This window comes from Hypanus sabinus, chromosome 27, assembly GCF_030144855.1.
Source record: "Hypanus sabinus isolate sHypSab1 chromosome 27, sHypSab1.hap1, whole genome shotgun sequence".
In the NCBI taxonomy this organism is placed as follows: Eukaryota; Metazoa; Chordata; class Chondrichthyes; order Myliobatiformes; family Dasyatidae; genus Hypanus; species Hypanus sabinus.
Window position 1 is genome coordinate 20,760,761 of NC_082732.1, and position 20,369 is coordinate 20,781,129.

A 20,369-nucleotide genomic window follows, 5' to 3' on the forward strand; every position below is an offset into this window, starting at 1 on the left:
AGGGCATGCCCTGGATAATGGGGGTCCTTAATAATGGACGTTACCTTCCTGAGGCCCTGCTCCTCGAAGATGTCTTGGGTACTATGGAGGCTAGTACCCAAGATGGAGCCGAATAATTTTACAACTTTCCGTAGCTTCTTTCGATCCTGTGCAGTCACCACCCCTCCCATACCAGACGCTGTCAGAATGATGTCCACGGTACAGCTTTAGGAGTTTTTGAGTGTTTTAGTTGACAAACCACATCTCTTCAAACTCCTCATGAAATATGGCCGCTGACTTGCCTTCTTTATGCATCGATATATGTATCGATATGCTGGGACCAGGTTAGAGTCTCAGAGATCTGTCCTCTCATCAGATGAGAGAGGATCAGCATCAAGTCTTCTCCACCATTTGATCATGACTGATTTATTATTCCTCTCAACCCGATTCTCCTGCCTTCTCCCTGCAACCTTTAACACTCTTACTACTCAAGAACCTATTAACCTCCACTTTACATACACCTAATGTCGGCCTCCACAGCCACCTGTGGAATTCCATAGGTTTAGGGTGTCATGGTAGCGTAGCAGTGTGCATGACAGTACTACAGCTCAGGGAGTCGGAGTTCAGAGTTCAATTCTGGTGCCGTCTGTAAGGAGCCTGTACGTCCTCCCTGTGACTGCATGTGTTTCCTCCGCCTGCTCCAGTTTCCTCCCACAGTCCAGAGACGTACCGGTTAGTAGGTGAATTGGTCATTGTAATTTGTGCAGCAATTCAACAAGGGTTAAATAGGCGGGTTGCTGGGTGGTATGGCTTGTTGGGCTGGAAGGGTCGGTCCTGCGCTGTATCAGCCTCAGGCTAAAGAAAACTCTCCTCCTCTCCATTGCAAAAGGACGTCCTTCTATTATGAGGCTGTTTCCTCTGGCCCTAGGCTCCCACCCTATGGGAAATGTCCTCTCCACATCCACACTATCTAGGCCTTTCAAAATACAGTGAATTTCAATGAGATCTCCCCCTCATTCTTCTAACCTCCAGTGAGCAGAGGCCCAGAACCACCAAACATGCCACATTAACCCTTTCATTCCCTGGATCATTCTCATGAACCTCTATTGGAGCCTCTCCAATGTGAGCACAAGGGACCCAAGAAAGGGGCTCTCAGAAAAATGGGAAAGATCCCACAACAGTCCTTGTGTAAGAGCAGGATGGCTCTGTTAACCACGGCTGCACTTGGGATACACTAATCAATAATATCCCAATTCTGAACTAAAGTACTTTTGGAAATGCTGCTTTCCACAATGCTTGAAACCTGGCTGTTCACAGTCTATTCCAATGACATTGGAAACCAAAGCTCATATTTCCAGCTGACTGATGGGGTTGTGAGTTGGGAGAAAAATGTGAAGAGGTTTCCAGGAGATAGGGCCAAGCTGGGTGAGTGTGCAAGAACGTGGTGGATTTGACATAAGTGGAAAATATGTGAAGTTGTCCACTTTATGCACAACATGGAAGGTCAAACTGTTTTTTTTAATGGTGAGGGACTGGATAGTGTTGAGCAAAGGGACCTAGGGTTTTCTTGAGCACACATCACCCAAAACCAGCTGCAAAATAATATTAGGAAGACAATTGGAATGTTGGCTTTATTACCTAAAAATGTGAGTGCTGAATTTGTGTAGGAGTCTGATGACCCCCAGCCACCCCAAGAAGGATCTGTTTATTCGCATCCTTTGCTTTCTCTGCTATAACCTGTACTCACTCATCTCTGCCAGCTGTAACCTTTATGACCAGCTCCTCTCCGAACCTCTCCCGCTAATTTGCAAACACAAGCCAAGAAACTGGGGTGGGGTGGGGTGGGGTGGGGTGGTGGGGGGGGGGAACATATCTCTCAGCGTTAGGACAATTCTGCATATACTGTTGAGAGCACTCCAAGAAATAAGAGAACGCATCGATCTCGACACTGGCATCCAGCACAAAATCCATGCGTAATATAGCGCCTGGCATATAACAAATTATAATGCGGAGGATCAGATGTAAGGGGAAAAAAAGAGCAGGCGATATATTGAGGCCAGAGGCGATCAATCAGGGAGAGCGAAGTGTCTCTCCCCACCCCCCAATCCCTATCCCACCAGTTAGTTCCCATCTATAATGCAGCAGGTAATGAGGTGCGCTGGTCTATTAGTAACGTGCAACGCGAGGAGGAGGGGGCAGTGGCCGTGGATGTGTGCGTGCGTTTAACAAACAGAAGCAGGTGGATGTGAAGTGTGCGGAGAGCCCGATCTCGCCAGCCTGCTACATGCCTCAGTGAATTTGCGAAGCAAATGAGGCAGGCGAGCATCTGTGGAGCATTGTTACCAGGGATTACAGCAGGACTCGGAATACTACACCAGCCGAGAGGGCAGGGGGAAGGGTGAGTTACTTTGGAATTAAGATGAATGGGAGATAGAAAGTGGCCGCGGAAATCACTCCAGCTCACAATTAAGTAAGGTTTTGTCTGTTCTGCGCAGATTTGCGGCTTATGAAGAGGGGTGAGAGAGACTTGTATTGTTTTGCGAGCGTGAGGAGTCCCTGACCGGGGTTGGTCGTGTCCATTTAAAGGAGCAGGCGTGTCCTGGGCCAGATGCGTGTAGAGGGAATGGCTGCTGCCGAGCGCTAGTGCCGGGGACGCGCTTCACTCGCTGCTCCCCTCTCGCCGGCGACGCTGCTGACCACCATGTCTTTCTCCACAGGCCAAGATCCTCACCACCATGGAAGACAATAAGCAGCTGGCGGCGAAGATCGATGTGGCCGTCCAGTCGGCCAGCCGCGAGGTGACCAGTCTGAGAGCCGAGCTGACGGCCACCAACCGGAGACTGGCCGAGCTCAGCCCCGGGGCGGACTGCGCCGGCATGGATACCAAGTACGGAGAAGGTAAGGAGCGGGGCAGCGGTTTTGAGGGGGGGGGGGGAAGGAGGCGAGACATCCGCAAAGAGGAAGCAGGGTCTGAGGAGTGGGAAGAATCAGGGGTCAGATCGCGGGAGGGGGAGCAGCAGGGAAGTCAATGGTGAGGGAGAGAGGGGGAAGGAAATAGGCGCAGAGTAAACTGGGGAGGACATCATATTGGGTTTAGGGTTAAATGGGTTCGGGGATTGGGGGGGCTGAGAGGAACTGGCGGGACTTTGGGGCGAGGAGGCAGGATTATGGACAGAGGAACATAGGAACAAGGTCGGGGCGAAAGAGGCAGGAGGGTTTGGAAAGCTGAGAAGTGAGGAGGAGAGTAGGGATGCGGGGAGAGGTGCTGGGAAGCAGGGGTAGAGAGAGAGGAGCAGGAACGTGAGAACAAGGAAGACAGGGGCCGGGGCATGTGGGGATGAGAAAAGGGAGTTAAGGGAATAAACGAGATTTGTAGCGGATATGTGTAACCGGGGAGGAGCGGAGCCCTGTGAACGCCGCGACCCCGGTCCAGCGTCCCCTGAAAAATGTGTTCTGGAAAGCTGAATGACCGCGTGATTGTTCAACTGCAGTGTGTGTGTGTGTGTGTGGTGGCGGAGGGAGGCATTTTGCATGTATTCACCCCGTTTGTCCACCATCCCCAGTATTAACTCCTTAAGCTCTGACCTCCCAGCACAATCTGGGACCGCGGCCACTCGCCCATTTCTGGTCTAGCTGGAGCAGCGTGTGGGTTAACGTACTCGAGCTGCGTGATCTCGAAAGGGTTAATTGCCTTATTAAATATGCATTAAAGAATCGACTGGTTTATATTTGCTGTTTCTTCCCCTCCACCCCTCTTGGAGAGGATATGCTCTTTCTTGGATGTATTATAAAAAATATTCCTGGATGCTCCCAGGAATTCGAAAGGAAATCCTAGTGCCGAGCAGGTTGGAATGGTGCCGGGCTGGAGCTGGGATTGTTGTGGGTTTTCCTTTGTCGCTGGAAGTTAACTTTCTCCTGCGGTTGTGTGTTTGTGTGTACCGGGCTGGGGGAAGAGATGCTAGTTAGAGCGAGCGGGAACGTTAGTAACCCGTGGTATGCACTGGGTTGCCGCTACCAGAGACTCAGCCCCTCCCCTCTCTTCCCTTTTGTGGGAAAGTGCTCAGAAAAGGAAACCACAAATTAGATTCTAGTTTACAGAAGGTCATGAGGGAGCTGGGATTTCTTCCCGCCGCCCACCCTTCTTCCCAGATAGGAGGACGAGACGCCAGCTTCAGCTCGCAGTTCGTGGTCTTTCTTAACTTGCGTCTGTCAACAAGTAACGTTGACATAATCCCACAAAGAGCCGTACAACAGTTTGGAATTCGCACAGAACGATGTTTTGTGAGGGTGAGGGGGTGTCGGAGGCTCGGTCCATTGCTCCCCATTCTTTTCCGCCCTAGTTGTTTCTGGGACTGAGAGGTTTGAGATGAATTCCCCTCCAGCTCACAGCTCGTGGTCTGGACTCGCCTTCCATTCAAACCCCAGCGCCAACTCGCGTGTCCGGCCAGGGTAAACGGTTCATTCGCACTGTGTCTGCTCGGAGCTCTCAACTGCCCCGCTGTGGTCGTGTCGGGGTGGGGGGGGGGGATCATCCCCGAAGCAGGGGTGAGACCCATTTGGGTGAGAGAGGGTGAAATACGGGGATGGCAGGAAATCCGCTGTATTTTAAGCGCCCTGGAGTCCCACTTGTCATTGGCAGCGATGCTGGAAATGCATCTTCACGACAACATAGTCAGCCTCCGACTATGGGGTCGTGCTCTTCACAATAGGAGACTCAAAGTCTCTGATCTGGATTAGCTTGTGCACCTCCTCCTCGAACACCGCGACACGCGTGCCCTCGGAATACACCGTGAAACGGCGGACCCCCCACCAGTCTCTATACCCAGCAGCATTCCAGGGGCTGTAGTGAGCTCCACAGTTATCTGGATGGGGGGGGGGGGGGATGCCTTGGGACTGGAGCAGAGGAACCTGCTCTTAGTTGCAACTCTGATCTGGATGGCTGCAACCTCGCTGCTGTGGTGGACGACCAGGGCAGAGGCGGTACTTGCCCTCCAGCCGCCACTGACTTGGATCGCCAGAGTAGGTGGTGATCTTATTTCTGGACTCTGCATGGGGAGTGCTCTCTTTCAGCGGGCATGATTGCGAGATTTACCCGCTGGAGTCTTCTCGGGTGAAGCATCGGGGAAAGGGACGTTTTTTTGAAATCGGTTCTGCACCGCAAGAGATTTATCTTGTAATCACACCAGGAGCGGCACCAAGCCCGTTCAAACTGCTGGTAAATAAATAGGCTATGTTTCAGTAAGAGAAAGTAAACCCCTTTTCGCTTCATTACAAGGACCCCAGCAGGAGAACAATAATGAATGCGTTGAATTTCTGAAGGTAAATGTAAACCAAAAGCCAACTCGGCTGAAAATCTAAAATAAAATCAGAAAAAGCTGAGGAAGGGTCTTGGAGCTGTAAGGTCAATTCAGTTTATTTTTCTGCAGATGCTGGATATTTCCATCTCTTCTGTTTTTTGTTTAGCATTTCAATGCATTTATCCTGAGAATTACTTTTATCCTTGTTGAGTCAATGATGGTTATATACCGTTAGTAACCCTTTCAATGCTGTACTAAGAACACTTCTGTACAGTCACTTTGAGGCTGTTTCCTTGCTGAGCATATATCTCCATGCAATGAAATGCTAGAAGGTGCTGAAAATTCTCAACAGGTCAGGCAGCATTTGTGGAGAGAGGAACAGAGTTAATGTATCAGAAGGTTTCATCAGTAACTACAGAGATTAGAAATCTGGAAACAAAAGTCTTGGTGCAAATATTTAACATAGCAGATGTTGACCTGTGGGGAACAAATAGTTGACAGCTCATGTCAAAAAATCTGTTCTTTGGGATTGGCTTTTGAATATTCAAACAAGGGAATGTGTGCATGTAAGAGGTCTGTGAGTGGATGCAATAAATGTTTGTAGCAGGAACAGGCTGACCCACGTTTGCCTAGAAACCCTAGCCTTGCTATTACATTTGAGTTAAACTGGCATTTAACTTCGGTTAAATGAGTTAAAGTTCCCATGACAGTTGAGCAAAGGGAAACTGGCAGATTGTCAGTTGCCATAGTGAGACCTGATGTAGTATCTCAGAGAATGGTTGAGCCACTGGGTGGAGTGCAGTCAGCTGTATAGGGTGTTGGATACCAATGGGTCCCAAAATTTTGTGTGCACAACTTGGCTGTAGTGCACTCCTCTGAACGTTCTATCACACCCACTGAAGATGCAAAGCAAAGCCATGGACTTTATTGGGGGCAGTGGGCACATGGTCGTATTCAACAGTGAGACTTTGAGTAAAGTTAATCTCAGGGTGCACATACTTATCAGGCTACTCAATTGAATTTCTATTGTGCTGCAGGGATAATCACATTTGTTCACTTTAGCTTTCCCCTTAGGTTTCACATGTACCCCTCCCCCTCCTTCTTTCAAATCTCTTACTATTTTTCCTTTCAGTTAGTCCTGACGAAGGGTCTCGGCCTGAAAAGTCAACAGCGCTTCTCCCTATAGATGCTGCCTGGCCTGCTGCGTTCCACCAGCATTTTGTGTGTGTTGTTCACTTTAGCTGGTGGAAGTGAGCCAAGCGGATTGTAGGATTTTTGAGGCTGGGTGCCAGGTTTTTTGGGAGGAGGGTGGCTGTACTGACGGGTCACCAAAATAGGTTATTATTGATTTAGGACATTCTATCCAAGCCGATGAAGAGGTAATAAAGCATGTCCTCCATCATGGGAGAGAGTCAGAAATTGTGATAGTTTTGAGGTCGGTTTTGGGAATCCAGAGCATTGGAGAACAAAGGAGGGTGATTCCCAGGGTGTGGAGCAACTGACCAAAAGTGGAAGTGGAAGATCAAATAGAATGGAGACCAAGGAGGCTGTAAGTGAGGGCAGCTAGGCAGGGATGAGGTGGTGTTTGTTCCTGATGCAGCTTCCTCTTATTTAAAAAAAACACAAGGATTGAGCCAGATGGCGGGCTGGTGCAGAGTCTGGCAGGTGGACTATCAACTTGGCATCTTCTGGGTTCAGAACATGTTAAGTAGGTTTGTAGTGAGATACAACAGAGGAGATACAAGGCTGAGAACACTTTGGCACTTGGAATACTATACAGCAATGCAAGTTGCAACACGAGACATGGTTCAATTCCTCACACATACTATTGTTTGGGCACTTTCAAGTTGCTCTTCTCGTTCCCCGAGGCTTAAAATTTGTATCCCTTATCGGAGGTTAGAAATTATCCTGCATGCTACTTATAAAGTTTAAAACAGAAATACTATCAGCACTCAGCAGGTCAGGCGGTATTTGTAGAAAGAGCCACAGAGTTAACAATTTCAGTTCAATGCTTCTTCAGAGTGTGTGATAAAGGGTCTTTAACTGGGAATGTTTAACTCTATTTCTCCTTCTCTAATCAGCTGAGTGTTTACAGCATCTGTTCTAATTTGCAGCTTCTGTAGTTCTATTTTCAATTGCTGTTATTCCTTATTTAAAATTATTGAACTACAATCTTGTTTAAAAGAAAATCTCCCTCTTTATTTTTGTTGCCTCCAAATCTTGGTTTTTTGTGTGAATGAGACATTTGGGTGTCTACGGTTGGTGGAGCTCACGTAATACCTTCCATTGAAAAGTCTAGATCATGTGGATGTGGAGAGGGTGTTTCCTCTGGTGTGGGAGCCCGAGGGCACAGCCTCAGAATAAAAAGATGTCTCTTCAGAACAAAAGATAAGGAGGAATTTCTTTAACCTGAGGTGGTGAATCCGTGGGATTCATTGCCAAGGACAGCTGTGGAGGCCAAAAACATTGAGTACATTTAAAGCGGAGGTTGAGAGATTCTTGATTAGCGTGGATGTTGAAGGTTATGGGGAGAAGACAGGAGAATGGGGTTGAGAGGGATAATAAGTCAGCCATGATGGAATAGCGGAGCATGCTGAACGGCCGAATTCTGCTCCTATAGTCTGATTCTGCACTAGCATGAGTGCTGCCAATCACTGAGCTTTCATGAAGAGATAAGCATGTTCTCCTCCACACAATCCCAATTGGAACCAGCAGCACACAATGCTAGCACTGCAGGGTAGTAATGAACTCTGACAACTTGGGAATATTATCGTACTGCTTGACTTTACCTGTTAATTGCTCTTTTTTGGGAAATGTTTCAGTGCTTGATTGGAACATTTTAAGGAGGGAGGAGAAATCGAGCAGAGCTTATAAGCCACCATGCCCTTCACACGATACCACTCCTGGAATGCTGGGTTTGCAGGAGATGACATTGTACCAGCAACATAAGAAAGGCAGTTCCAGGCAGAGGGTTTACTAACAAGGGGCTCTAGACTGCAGGGAGCTTTCTCAGTATCAACAAGTATTTGGCATTTCCAATAGTTTCTGCAGAGGCTGCATGAGTTGGCGACGTTCTAGAGAGAACTATTTGTTGCTTGACATGATCAATCAGAGCTTTGTTTCTTGCCTTTGCTTGGCTGGAAGAACAGTAAGTGGCCTGTGCTGAAATGACTATCACCCTTTGAAGTGCAGTCAGCAGTGATCTGCCTTGTTCTTATTTTGGCTGTGAAATCTTTGCCAGGTTCATCTTTGCTCTAAAATTAATTTGTACAACGGTTGCTGATGATGTGTCATTCTGCACCTTAAAATGAATCCCAGGTGATGATCGTAACACATCACCTGTCCAACTAACCTCAGGGCTTTGGTGTCCGTTTGCCACCCCTGTACTGTCGTCTCTGTTGTTGAGAGGCATTGTAGGAAGGTAGTGATTCCCTTCCAAAGAGATTGACCTTTCTTCTCCCAACTTGTGCACAGATTCTTAATTAAGAAATGAGACAGCTTCTTGCCTGAGGATCTGATGCCAAGTGTTGGATGACTGATTATCGGCCAACTCCTCAGGATCAGAGATAAACTGGAGACAAAAGGCAGTGCAAATGCTGGAGGAGCAGACAACGTGCCAGAGGAACTCAGTGGTTAAGCAGCATCTGTGGGGTGTGTGAAGTTGTCAGCTTTTGACCCAAAATGTCAGCAATTCCTTTTACATATACTGCTTGACCCACTGAGTTCCTACAGCAGATTGTGTTAAACTGAGATGCTGGTCAGTGAATTCCCAATAGTGCAGAAAACATTGACCCATCCAAGTTTGCAACTCACCCGCAGCTTTCAGCATCTATTAAATTTGGGTACTAATACCATAGGAAGTTTAAGGACTATTACCCATCACCAGTGTATTCCCTGTCCTCGGATCTGGATGGTAGTGTTAATCAAGAGGTGCCAATGAGTGACTTTGTGCGCTTCAGGAGCAAGGGCTTTCAGTTCTGTTCTCTCTAACTCATTCCAAGCATATTAATTTCATGCTCCATGCTCAGAGCGATCACTCAGGTTAAGTATGATGCCCTCCTAAGGGGTTATTCCCTTAAGAGAATGCCTGTGTGTGACGTGGTTTAACATGGGGATGCAGATGCAGGCAACCACCATACAGTCCTTGACAGGACTGTGGCGTGGAATGCAAGAGGACTGGGGATCCATCACTGCTGCAGCCGCCTTCCACTTTCACTGCTGTTATGATGTGTCATCGTCTCCTGCCAGCCCAGTTGTTGAGGTCTGGGTTGGATCACTCTTTTCTTGGATCTGCCCTCTTGGTCTTACTGCCATGGGTGACCCCCATCAGGAGCTAAGCTCCAGAGGGCATCACACTCGGGATCTCAGGAACTCAGAAGACTCTCCACCGCGACAAGGTAACGATCCTTAGAGGAGAATTCAAGAAGCTCCACTTCACATCTGTGTTAACCTGAAAAAGTTCAAATTATTCAACGAATTTGTTCTCCCCAATCCCCACCCTCCAACCAACAGGGGGCACTCTGCTGGTGATAATATAAGTCTACTGGTTAGGGAAGTGGACTGGAGAGTCCTAATAACCATGGGGGTGTTCTTGTTCCATGTGCTGATGGGCAAGTTTACTTAACAAGCTTCTTTTAGTACTAACAAAATGACCGAGTTACTGTTTCACTTTAAGCATTGTGCTTGCAGAAGGTAATTTCATGCTATTGAATCTGATCCATCCAGAGCCATGTATCTTCAACTCCAACACAGCCATTCACTTCCTTGGTAATGATGTGTTATCATCTGAAGCACACTTACAACAGGCTGACTGTGATTAAAGAGCAGCCATGTTCGAACTGGTGAAATGGATTCCCAAATGGCTGCTTGCACTGTTCCCCCTTTTGAACGGTATATCATACAATGAGAAGGCTCCACCCAGCAACATGTTTCTTCCTGTCAGTCCCAGGGAAGTCGTATTGAACGTTTCACATTGCTGTACCATGCTGATGACCTCTGGCTCCTATTACAAGGAGATGGTATTGGCTTTGTATTTCCTCCTTCAACAGGGAGGCTGTTGCAGGGAAGTTGGAGCAAATGGTCGCTTTGTTCGTTCAAACAGCTCTGCTTAAAATTCTGTTGGAGTGGTTTCATCGTTACTGCTTTCCAATGTCAACAATGCAAAGGAAGACTTAATTTTCAGTTCCGTTTTAAAATGCCTTTTAATTAAAGAGTTTCATGTTTCAAGGACAAAAATCTCTTTCTTTCTAAGAGAGCAATTGCCAGGCATGCAGGTGGCTCCGGGGAAACGGTTCCTCGGATTAGCTGGCAGCCTGTGCAGCATCCATCCTCTGCTTGGAGATTTATGCCTTCGCTCTTGGAGCACTGAGCCCACCACGTTCAGAAGGGCTGGTACGAAAGGTGTGCTTTTCTTGGTTTCTTCATTACATGGAGCGAAGCCCAATCTCCAGGGTGTTTATGACCACAGAACACTATCCCAACCATGAAAACAATTTGTAACTTGCTGATAACGTGGAAATCTCGTCTGTCATGTGAATTTATGGTCCGTCGAAGTGGACTGTGTTCTACGGGATGGGTAGTACTGGCATTTGTACCAGCCTTCAGTCATGCCACCCGCATGTTTTTTTCTGCCTTTCAAGAATATATCAAATTCCCTTTTGAACGTTGTTATTATTGAATCGACTTCACTACCCTAATATACTGAGCAGTCCCAATTACAATCAGACATTTGAGATTAATTCCAATTGGGCAGTGGCTTGAAGTTGAAAGCATGATTTGTTTTCTGCTGTGAATCGGCTCCACACAGCACACTGCTCATTGCTGAGTTTATTGTGGAGTAGTAATTACCCTCTCGCCAGTTGAAGGGCAGTGATGAGATGAACAGGTCAGAAAGATCAATATTTCTGTTCCTGCAACCACATGGCTACCTCCCGCTGATCTGGAGCACTCATAAGCCTGTCTCATTGCTGGTTCCTACTCCCAGAAACTCTCCACAAGTGTGCAGAGAACACTAAATGCAGGCTATTGCTTCTCATTCTGAAGGCTATTATGACCTGTCGCTGGTTTTCTGGGCTTTGAAGCTACGCCAGTTTGTCTGTTTCCCACCGTTGCGTGGTGTGGGATGACTCCCTGAGTCTTAATTTCTACATCTGCTGGTAGCAAGCAGTTGCCTCCCATTTCTGCAATATCCTGCTCTGTTGTTTTATTCTCACTCCATTTTTCTTTCAGTTTTGCTGGCTGTGCAAAACCCAAAAACCTTTTCCTCCTGATAGTACTCTTCCTCTGTTTTGGCTGTTACGCCGCTGGCGTTTAGGGCAGCAATGAAGCTCCTTCATCTTTGGTGGCGTTCACGGGTTCCCTCATCGTGCCATTAGCTTCTTCTCTGCTTTCACTACTGTCAGTCATGCAAATCCCAGGAAGAGACTCAGAAATACCGTCACACTCAGACATAGAAGGATTATTCATTGCTGTTTCCAAAACATCTTTGTTTTACTAGTCACGGTTGTTAGCCCTGGGCTGAACCTGGAGGACTGGTGGGCTGCTCTTCGTCTGGAATCTACCCCTTGACCTGTTTGGGATGGGTGATCCTACCAAGAGCCAAAGCATAAAGCCCTGACTCCAGTCAGCATAAGCTCTCCAGGTCATTGAGACATTGAAGCTTCCAAGCCCTACAACAAAGTTGTGGTCTTCTTGGAGGTCCTAATTGTACGGCATTCTGAAAGTCTTTTCCTGCACGTTGGGGTCATTACAGGTAAGCAATTTGCTATAGTTATCCTTGAGAGACAGTCGTCTGAAAATAATCGCTACACATAGTGAGCTTGTGGATTTAAGCCCTGCATAACTCCGTCCTGTCAGCGCTAAATGTTCTGCTGTGAATTGTAGTGTTGAATTGTAGGTTGCTATAACCTGTGCTTCCTTCTTTGCTTTTAGTTGGCAAATAATGGTGAACTGTCTCTGCAATAAGTTTAATTCTTGATTGATGCTGCGCAGAACTGACCTCATTGAAACCGGTGGAAATTTCTTTCAGGATTAGAAATTGAAAAAGTAATTAATGAATTATTCTCTGTCTGCCTAATTTATAATAACTGCTGGAAAGTGCAGGATTGTTACACATAATGGTCTCCCTGATGCAATGTTACCATGGTGCACAGTGCTTCTGTTTCCACTTGTGTTCCCATAAGTTTTAGCTCCAGTCTAAGAGAAATTAGGATGGGACTGTTACGGAGGGCTGAAGGGCCTGTGTTGTACAGCTGAGTCATTTTCAGACAAGAACCAGAGTCACACCTCCTCATCAGAATTTGCACATTGATACACTGCCAACATTTCAGTGAGTCAGATGCACTGAGGAAAACCATGGAGACTCTGGTTTGGGGAGAAGCAGACACACAAAGCCCAAAGGCACACTCTTCAACCAGCTATTATTAATGAAGTCATTCATAGAGGGTACACTGTAGGCTATTGGCATCTGGCTGTTGATATTCTATCACATACCACAGACCCAATTGTTGACCAAGGGCTCAGAAGTTGATGGAGCAAAGCAGCAAGGAGAAAAGCTTGTGTTGCGTCCATTGGATTTTATGGTGTACCCTGGCACAGCGAGTGCAGTGAGCTGGGGTTCAGTCCTGACCTCCCAAGCTCTCTGTGTGGAGTTTGCATGGTCTCCATAATCACATGGGTTTCCCCTAGCCGCTTTGCTTTCCTCCCTTATCCCAAAGATATGAGGGTTTGGTGATTAATTGGCAACTGTAAAGTGTCCCTAAATTGTGAGTGAGCGGTTGAATCTTGAAGGAACCGCTGAGAATGTGGAGTAAATAAAGTGGAATTAATGTAAATGGGTGCCTGATGTTGGGCAGAGACTCAGTGGGCTAAGAGGCTGTATGACTCCAATTTTTTTCTCGTAACTCCAGAACTTCCTGCATGAACTTACACAGTAAGAGCAGACCTTTTGAGTGTCTTCCAAGAAGTTGCCTGAGGTTGGTGGAGCTGAGGTAATGAGAGAAAGTCCTTCCTGGACAGGAGAACATAGGCAAAGAGTAGATATTCATGGTTTTAATACCAGCGTTGAGAGAATGATCTTGGACCTGAACTCCACCTTCCAAGTTTACCGTTCTGAAATTTGCCCTTTACAGGTGTCCCCCACTTTACAAATGTTCACTTTACACCACTTCGCTTTTACAAAAGACCTACATTAGTAACAACACACACAAAATGCTTGTAGAACACAGCAGGCCAGGCAGCATCTATAGGGAGAACCGCTGTCGACGTTTCGGGCCGAGACCTTTGTCAGGGCTAAGGGTCTTGGCCCGAAACGTCGACAGCGCTTCTCCCTATAGATGCTGCCTGGCCTGCTGTGTTCTACCAGCATTTTGTGTATGTTGTTGTTTGAATTTCCAGCATCTGCAGATTTCCTACATGTTTGCACCTACATTAGTAACCTGTTTTTGCATTACAAAGAGGATTGTTTTCTTTTACGAAAATTTTTCCCACATAAGTTAATGGTTCTTTGGTTTACGCCATTTTGGCTTAAGAAAGATTTCATAGGTACGCTTTACCTTTGTAAAGGGGGGGACGCACACCTGTAGTTTGAGAGTTAAATAATCTAGGTCAGTATTATCTGGATCAGAGGAGATTAAGTGGAGATCAAACATCTAGTTTTGAAAAAATTTAGAAGGTAAAGAGAAAAAGACTATGTTGATTAATCAGTGACTCAGTAAAAAGGGCCATAAACTCAGGGTTGGATGGAAGAGCAGATTTTTTCATTTTTGATTTTTCGATTGTAATCGGAGGGTTTAACTGAACTTGTGAGGAAAATGTCATCTGATGGAAAAAGAAACTTTGAAGTTGAGGGACTAAAATTACATGAACACAATATCGAAAGGTCAAAGGTGAAAGGTCATCCTTCCCACAACTGCCAGAGAATGCTATGTCTGTAAGTACAAAGCATTCAAACTGCAGTTGCAGAGTTAAAAGCATTAACAATGTGTGAATGTATTGGTGTGGTGTAAGATTACAGTTATAATGAATATGTGGCTAAACCGCGGACAAGTCGGCGATTAATATGCCTGAATTTAAAAGTGAGAAGTTCAATATTGATTGGGAGCTGAACAAGTGCAAACATATTAGATGTCTGTGGCTACTACTTGAGAATCCATGTGATAGGAGATCAAATTTTAAAGTATATTTATTATCAAAGTATGTATACCGTATATAACCTTGAGATTCATCTTCTTGCAGGCAGCCACAAAACAACAGAATAGAATCCATGAAAAACCACACACGACAAAGACCCAACAAACATTCAATGTGCAAGAGGACAAATCATGCAAAAATAATAAATTAATTAAACAAATAATACGTAAAAACATGAACTGCAGTGTGCCCGGAAGTGAGTCTGCAGGCTGTATAGTCAGTTTAGCGCTGAGGCAAGTGAAGCCGGTCCAGGAGCCCGATAGCTGCAGGGAAACAATTGCTCCCAGATCTAGCCTGGTGGGACCCGAGACTCCTGCACCTCCACCTGATGGTAGTAGTGAGAGAGAGGGAGATGGGTGAAATGCAGACAAGTGAGGGATCTTGGCCAGCACAGAGTAAAGGGGCCGAACGTCGGTTTGCTTTCTGCTCTCAAGCCTCAACACTTTAATCTGGCTTGATGCTTTCATTGGAGTGGTGAGGTTGGACATGGGTTTGTTTCCACCTTCGGACTTTGACACTCTATAAAGATCAAGAAGAAAGGGTATGACTTTCAAGCTAGATGGGGATAAAAGATGACAGAGAGGGGGGAAGGACAGAAAACAACAATCCCCTTATTGACAGGAACAAGGGTGGAGATTGTCACCAATGTGAGGAAACACTACTCAGGCTAGATCTCCAATGTCACAGTGCTGCATCACCTGATATATGAAAGATGCCCTGCAATGGTTAGCCCACAGCCAGTGTCTTCAGACAACTAGGCATTGCCCCATGCAGTGCCACGTTTTTATGCAAATGCATTTCAGTTCCAGTGAAAAATAAAATGTTAAGAAAAATTTGTGACTGCATTCTTTCCATTTTCCCCTATACATCTGACCTTGCAAAGGAGTTCAGATACTGGCAGTGCTGCGCAGTGCGTAAATGAGTGATACTTTGAGGATATTTCCCCAGGAACCCTTCGGTTAACGCAGACCTCTCTGAGGCGTACACCAGTGTTGCTTGTAAGGGATATCCAGGAGCAGATCCCAAATCTGTGGAGCCTTCCTCACCATAGCTGAGGGGACGTAGCCTCAAGATTCGGGGGAGTAGATTTAGGACGGAGATGAGGAGGAACTGCTTCTCCCAGAGAGTGGTGAATCTGGAATTCTCTGCCCAATGAAGCAATGGAGGCCACCTCAGTAAACATATTTAAGTCAAGGTTGGATAGATTTTTGCATAGTAGGGGAATTGAGGATTATGGGGAAAAGGCAGGTAGGTGGAGATGAGTCTGTGACCAGAAGAGCCTTGATCTTATTGAATGGCGGAGCAGGCTCGATGGGCCGGATGGCCTACTCCAGCTCCTATTTCTTAATGTTCTTGTAGTTAATTCAAAGACAGTAAGATATGCCCCCTCCCCCCCCCCCCCCCCAATATAACACTGCCACCACACGACATCCTGCCATTCCCAACCCCCTTGTTTCACCAGTCCTGGACAGTTGCTCCTCACACTGAATGTTCTACCAGTCTGTTTCTCATGCCTTTCTTCTAACCCCAGCTCAACTCCTAGCCTCAGCACCTACTCATCCTAACTTGCCTACAACTCAGTGTAGGTTCTGTATGGCAGAACGTGGTCCAGGATGTTCCAGTGGGGAGCCCTTGGGCATGTTATTTGTCAGCCTGCTTGTCAACACCTTAATGTACCTAAACAGATCATGTGCAACCTCTGGGCAATGACCTGATTGTTTATTTAGCTGTGCAAGTGGGAGCTTGTGATGTGTAAATTAGCTGCTGTGTGCATATTAAATGCACCTCATTGGCTGTAAAGGACTTTTGGATGATCTGTCCTTTCTTAATTTAATATTCCAGCACCTGGATGTCAATGCCAAGGCCGGTAATAATTGCCGTCAGGACATGGCGATCCTCGCAGAGGGCCACAACCCTTGTAGGGTTTGGAGGCTTGTGTGCCTCAATGACCCGGAGAGCGACGTTGGCTGGAGTCAGGGCTTTTATACTTTGGCTCTTGGGAGGTTCTCCCTTGGTAAACAGGTCAAAGGGCAGAGGCCAGACTAAAGGTAGTGTACCAGTCCTCCAGGTTTGGGGGTTCAGCTCAGGGCTAACTATCCTGATTGGTCAAACAAAATTGTTACTGAAGAAGCAATGAAGAATCCTTCTACATCTGAGTGCCAAGGTGTTCCTGAGTCTCCACCTGGACTTGCATGACTGACGGTAAACCGAGGGGCAGCTGCTGACATGATGGAGGAAGCCGTGAACACCGCCAGAGATGGGGGACCTTCATTGCTGCCCTAACACCAGCAGAGTAAAGGGCAAAAGAAGAAGACAGACATGGCAATGAGCCACTTGAACTAGGGCTCTGGTCAGGCTATTCTCTCCAGTGTTGAGTGTTCCAGGATTTAGACCAAATAATGAAAATGTGTAACAATGAATCAACAGTTCTGAGATGGTGTGTAATGTGGAGAGATAGTTTGCTGTCGGCAGAGTTCCAATGGCCTGAGCACTCGTCCTCCTTGATACTAGAAGCATTAATTTGAGGAGAGCTCAGGACTGATTACCCGCTTGGCAGTTTAAGCTGAATGTGATTGCAAGTAATGCAGCTTTGGTTTTAGGATTTGCATGTTGGGCCCCGCCTTCAATGGGTTTGGAGCCTCCTGCTAGCAGTTTGGTTGTCACTATTATACACAATGATGTGTTGAGACTGTAGAGTTTTTCGTCTGAACCATTGTGCTGTGTCCTCATTTTTAGCTGGGTCTGACTACTTCCAACATGTCCTACTGCCCGGTGTATTGAACTTGGGTAAACCCCCTGGTCTGATGGTAGTGACAGAGTGAGCGATAGAATAATAAGGTTACAGATTATGATTGTATATATTTCTACTACTGCTTGTGGATACTCTATGCTGACGGATCTGTTGCGTAATCAATTTTGCCACACTCAGTGGACAGGACTTTGTCTGTAGAAGGGATGTGTGGTGCTCAATCTACTGGCACTACCATGGATGGCTTTATCCAATGCAGGTAGACTGATGAGGATGAAGTCAGGTAAGCTCATTCTATGTTTGGTTTAATCACTGATTGCTATGCATGCGATTTGGCTGCTGTGGCCTTCAAGATTTTCACCTGACCCTATGATACCTAGTTAGGTCTGAAGGCAATGTTGAAAAGACTACCTGGCTTGTTCTCCCTCGCCTGGATTCCACCTTTTCTGGTCACCTTACAGAATCAGAAAGGAAGGGTAAGAGGAAGTTTATTACTACTGGCATGTGACGTGAAATTTGTTAACTTAGCAGCAGTTCAATGCAATATGTAATATAGAAGAGTAAAAAATTTTAGAAATAATAATAATAATAATGAATAAATAAGTACATCAGTTACAGTATACGTACATTGAATAGATTAAAAAACATGCAAGAAACAGAAATACTGTATATTAAAAGAAAGTGAGGTAGTGTCCAAGGGTTCAAGGTCAATTTAGGAAACGGATGGCAAAGGGGAAAAAGCTGTTCCTGAATTGCTGAGTGTGTGCCTTCTGGCTTCTGTACCTCCTACCTGATGGTAACAGTGAGAAAAGGGCATGCCCTGGGTGCTGGAGATCCTTAATAATGGATGCTGCCTTTCTGAGTCACCATTCCTTGCAGATGTCCTGGGTACTTTGTAAGTTAGTACCCAAGATGGAGCTGACTAGATTTACAACCCTCTGCAGCTTCTTTCAGTCCTGTGCAGTAGCAACCCCCGCCCCCCCCCCCCGCCATACCAGACAGTGATGCAGCCTGTCAGAATGCTCTCCACAGTACCTCTATAGAAGTTTTTGAATGTATTTGTTGACATGCCAAATCTCTTCAGACTCCTAATGAAGTATGGCTACTGTCTTGCCTTCTTTGCCTACATCGATATGTTGGGACCAGATTAGATTAAGGAGATCTTGACAGCCAGGAATTTGAAACTGCTCACTCTCTACTTCTGATCCCTCTATGAGGATTGGTATGTGTTCCTTCCTCTCAGCCTTCCCTTCGTCTTACTGACGTTGAGTGCCAGGTTGTTGCCGCAGCACCACTCCACTATTTGGCATATCTCACTCCTGTATGCCCTGAGATTCTACCAACTAAGGTTGTATTGTCAGGAAATTTATAAATAGTGTTTGAGCTATGCCTAGCCACACAGTCATGTGTATATAGAGAGTAAAGCAATAGGCTAAGCACACACCCCTGAGATGCACCAGTGTTGATCATCAGTGAGGAGGATATTTTATCACCAATCCGCACAGATTGTGGTCTTCCGGTTAGGAAGACGAGGATCCAGTTACAGGGGGAGGTACAGAGGCCCAGGTTCTGCAACTTCTCAATCAGGATTGTGGGAATGATGGTATTCAACGCTGAGCTATTATCAATGAACAGCATCCTTACATAGGTGTTTGTGTTGTCCAGGTGGTCTAAAGCCATGCGGAGAGCCATTGAGATTGTGTCTGCCATTGACATATTGTGGCGGTAGGCAAATTGCAATGGGTCCGGGTCCATAACTCTGCAATACAATGAATGGACCTGGCACATCTATGATTCTATGAATATAAATACCTTTGTCAAGTTCATACTTGTTTAGTCTGTGGGACAGCTCTCACAATTTGATTCCCCAGTCTCCAGATATTTGTGAGGAGAATTTTACACATTTGATTAAGTTGAGAGCAACGTTGCTGTTTCCAAATTCAGTGCCTCGGTTGATGCTGGCTGCTCAGCTTTGAATGCTTTCCGGAATCATCTGGGGTGGCAAATAGGCCACATTAATTAAGTTTAGATTTTCTCCTCGAAGTTATATTGTGGAACCAGATGGGTGTGTTTTTATGACAATGTTATTTTTTTGCGCAATATTGTCAATGACTGGGTCTGTTTTGTAAGGGATTATGTAATTGTGACTTTTTAGAAATCATCTTGCATGAGATAATTTGTAAATGAGAAAGTTCTGATCATTTTGGTCCTGCAAGTGTTGGGTGAGGGAAACAGTTGAGAAAGTAAATACTGCAAAGTTCAATGGAAAAAATGGAGCAGGGTAATGGAAGAGCAAAGACAATAAAGTGATCTGACCAATAGTACCTGATGAAGAGTGAGCAAAGAAAGTAATGGATCAGTACTGGGGAACGGTTAAAATTATAGGATAGATTGAAGGCAAAATAACGTACGTGTATTCTTCTGTGAGAAAATGACAATTCATCCTAGGATCGGATTTTTAGTAAGATTGATCTGAAGTTTGGGAGTGAAATAAAATGGGATGCTGACTAACAAAGCTCCAAGGTGATGAGAGGTTAAATCCAAACTGTAATTTAACCCAGTAATGATGAAGCTAGAGCTAACAGCAGTGAACTCGCGAGGTACAGGGAGAGCAGAGTATGGATGAAAGGAAGAATAGAGAGAATAAAGGCACGGAGTGATATGAAAGGAAATAATCAGACCTTATAAGCATATGAATAGTTGGAGTTGGAGCAATCAGCTAAATAGAGGAAAGCTGGAATTCATGGTTATGGGCATGGCAGGGGTATATTACATATTTTATGTCCAAATGATGGTGGATTTGAAAATGTATATGCACCCTGTGGAGAAAGGAAAATAATAGCACATTTTGAAAGTAGATAAATCACCCAATGGTTTTTAAAGAGGATTGAAGAGGAGAGAATAATGACTTTTGCTCAACTGGAATATGCAAACTGGCTACTTTCCAGTCACCAAGAACATTGTAATACTACTTGAGAAGGTTCAGGTGGGTGGCAGAGATAAATGCAAGCAAGCTCTTACAATCTGTAATTCAAGATTAAAGCAGCGAGCTTCTCAGGCTACGGGGCATAATGGCAGACTGCTTGCACAGATTTATTAAAAGCAAATTGGGCTTGACAAAATTAAGAGATTTTTTGAAGAAGTGACCAGATAAC

General features: G+C 45.8%; 1 protein-coding gene across 3 annotated transcripts in view; it reads left to right on the top strand.

The window, feature by feature from the left end:
• The window catches only part of LOC132382047 (kazrin-like), a 726,142-nt gene that overhangs the window by 319,536 nt on the left and 386,237 nt on the right, over positions 1 to 20,369 (top strand). For 2 of the 3 annotated variants that reach the window (XM_059951869.1, XM_059951868.1), the window contains exon 3: positions 2,697 to 2,877. In XM_059951869.1, coding sequence (XP_059807852.1) covers positions 2,697 to 2,877 — 181 coding nt within the window. Of the gene's footprint in view, positions 1 to 2,171; positions 2,378 to 2,696; positions 2,878 to 20,369 lie in introns of those variants that run through there. The other variant, XM_059951871.1, reaches the window with a different exon arrangement.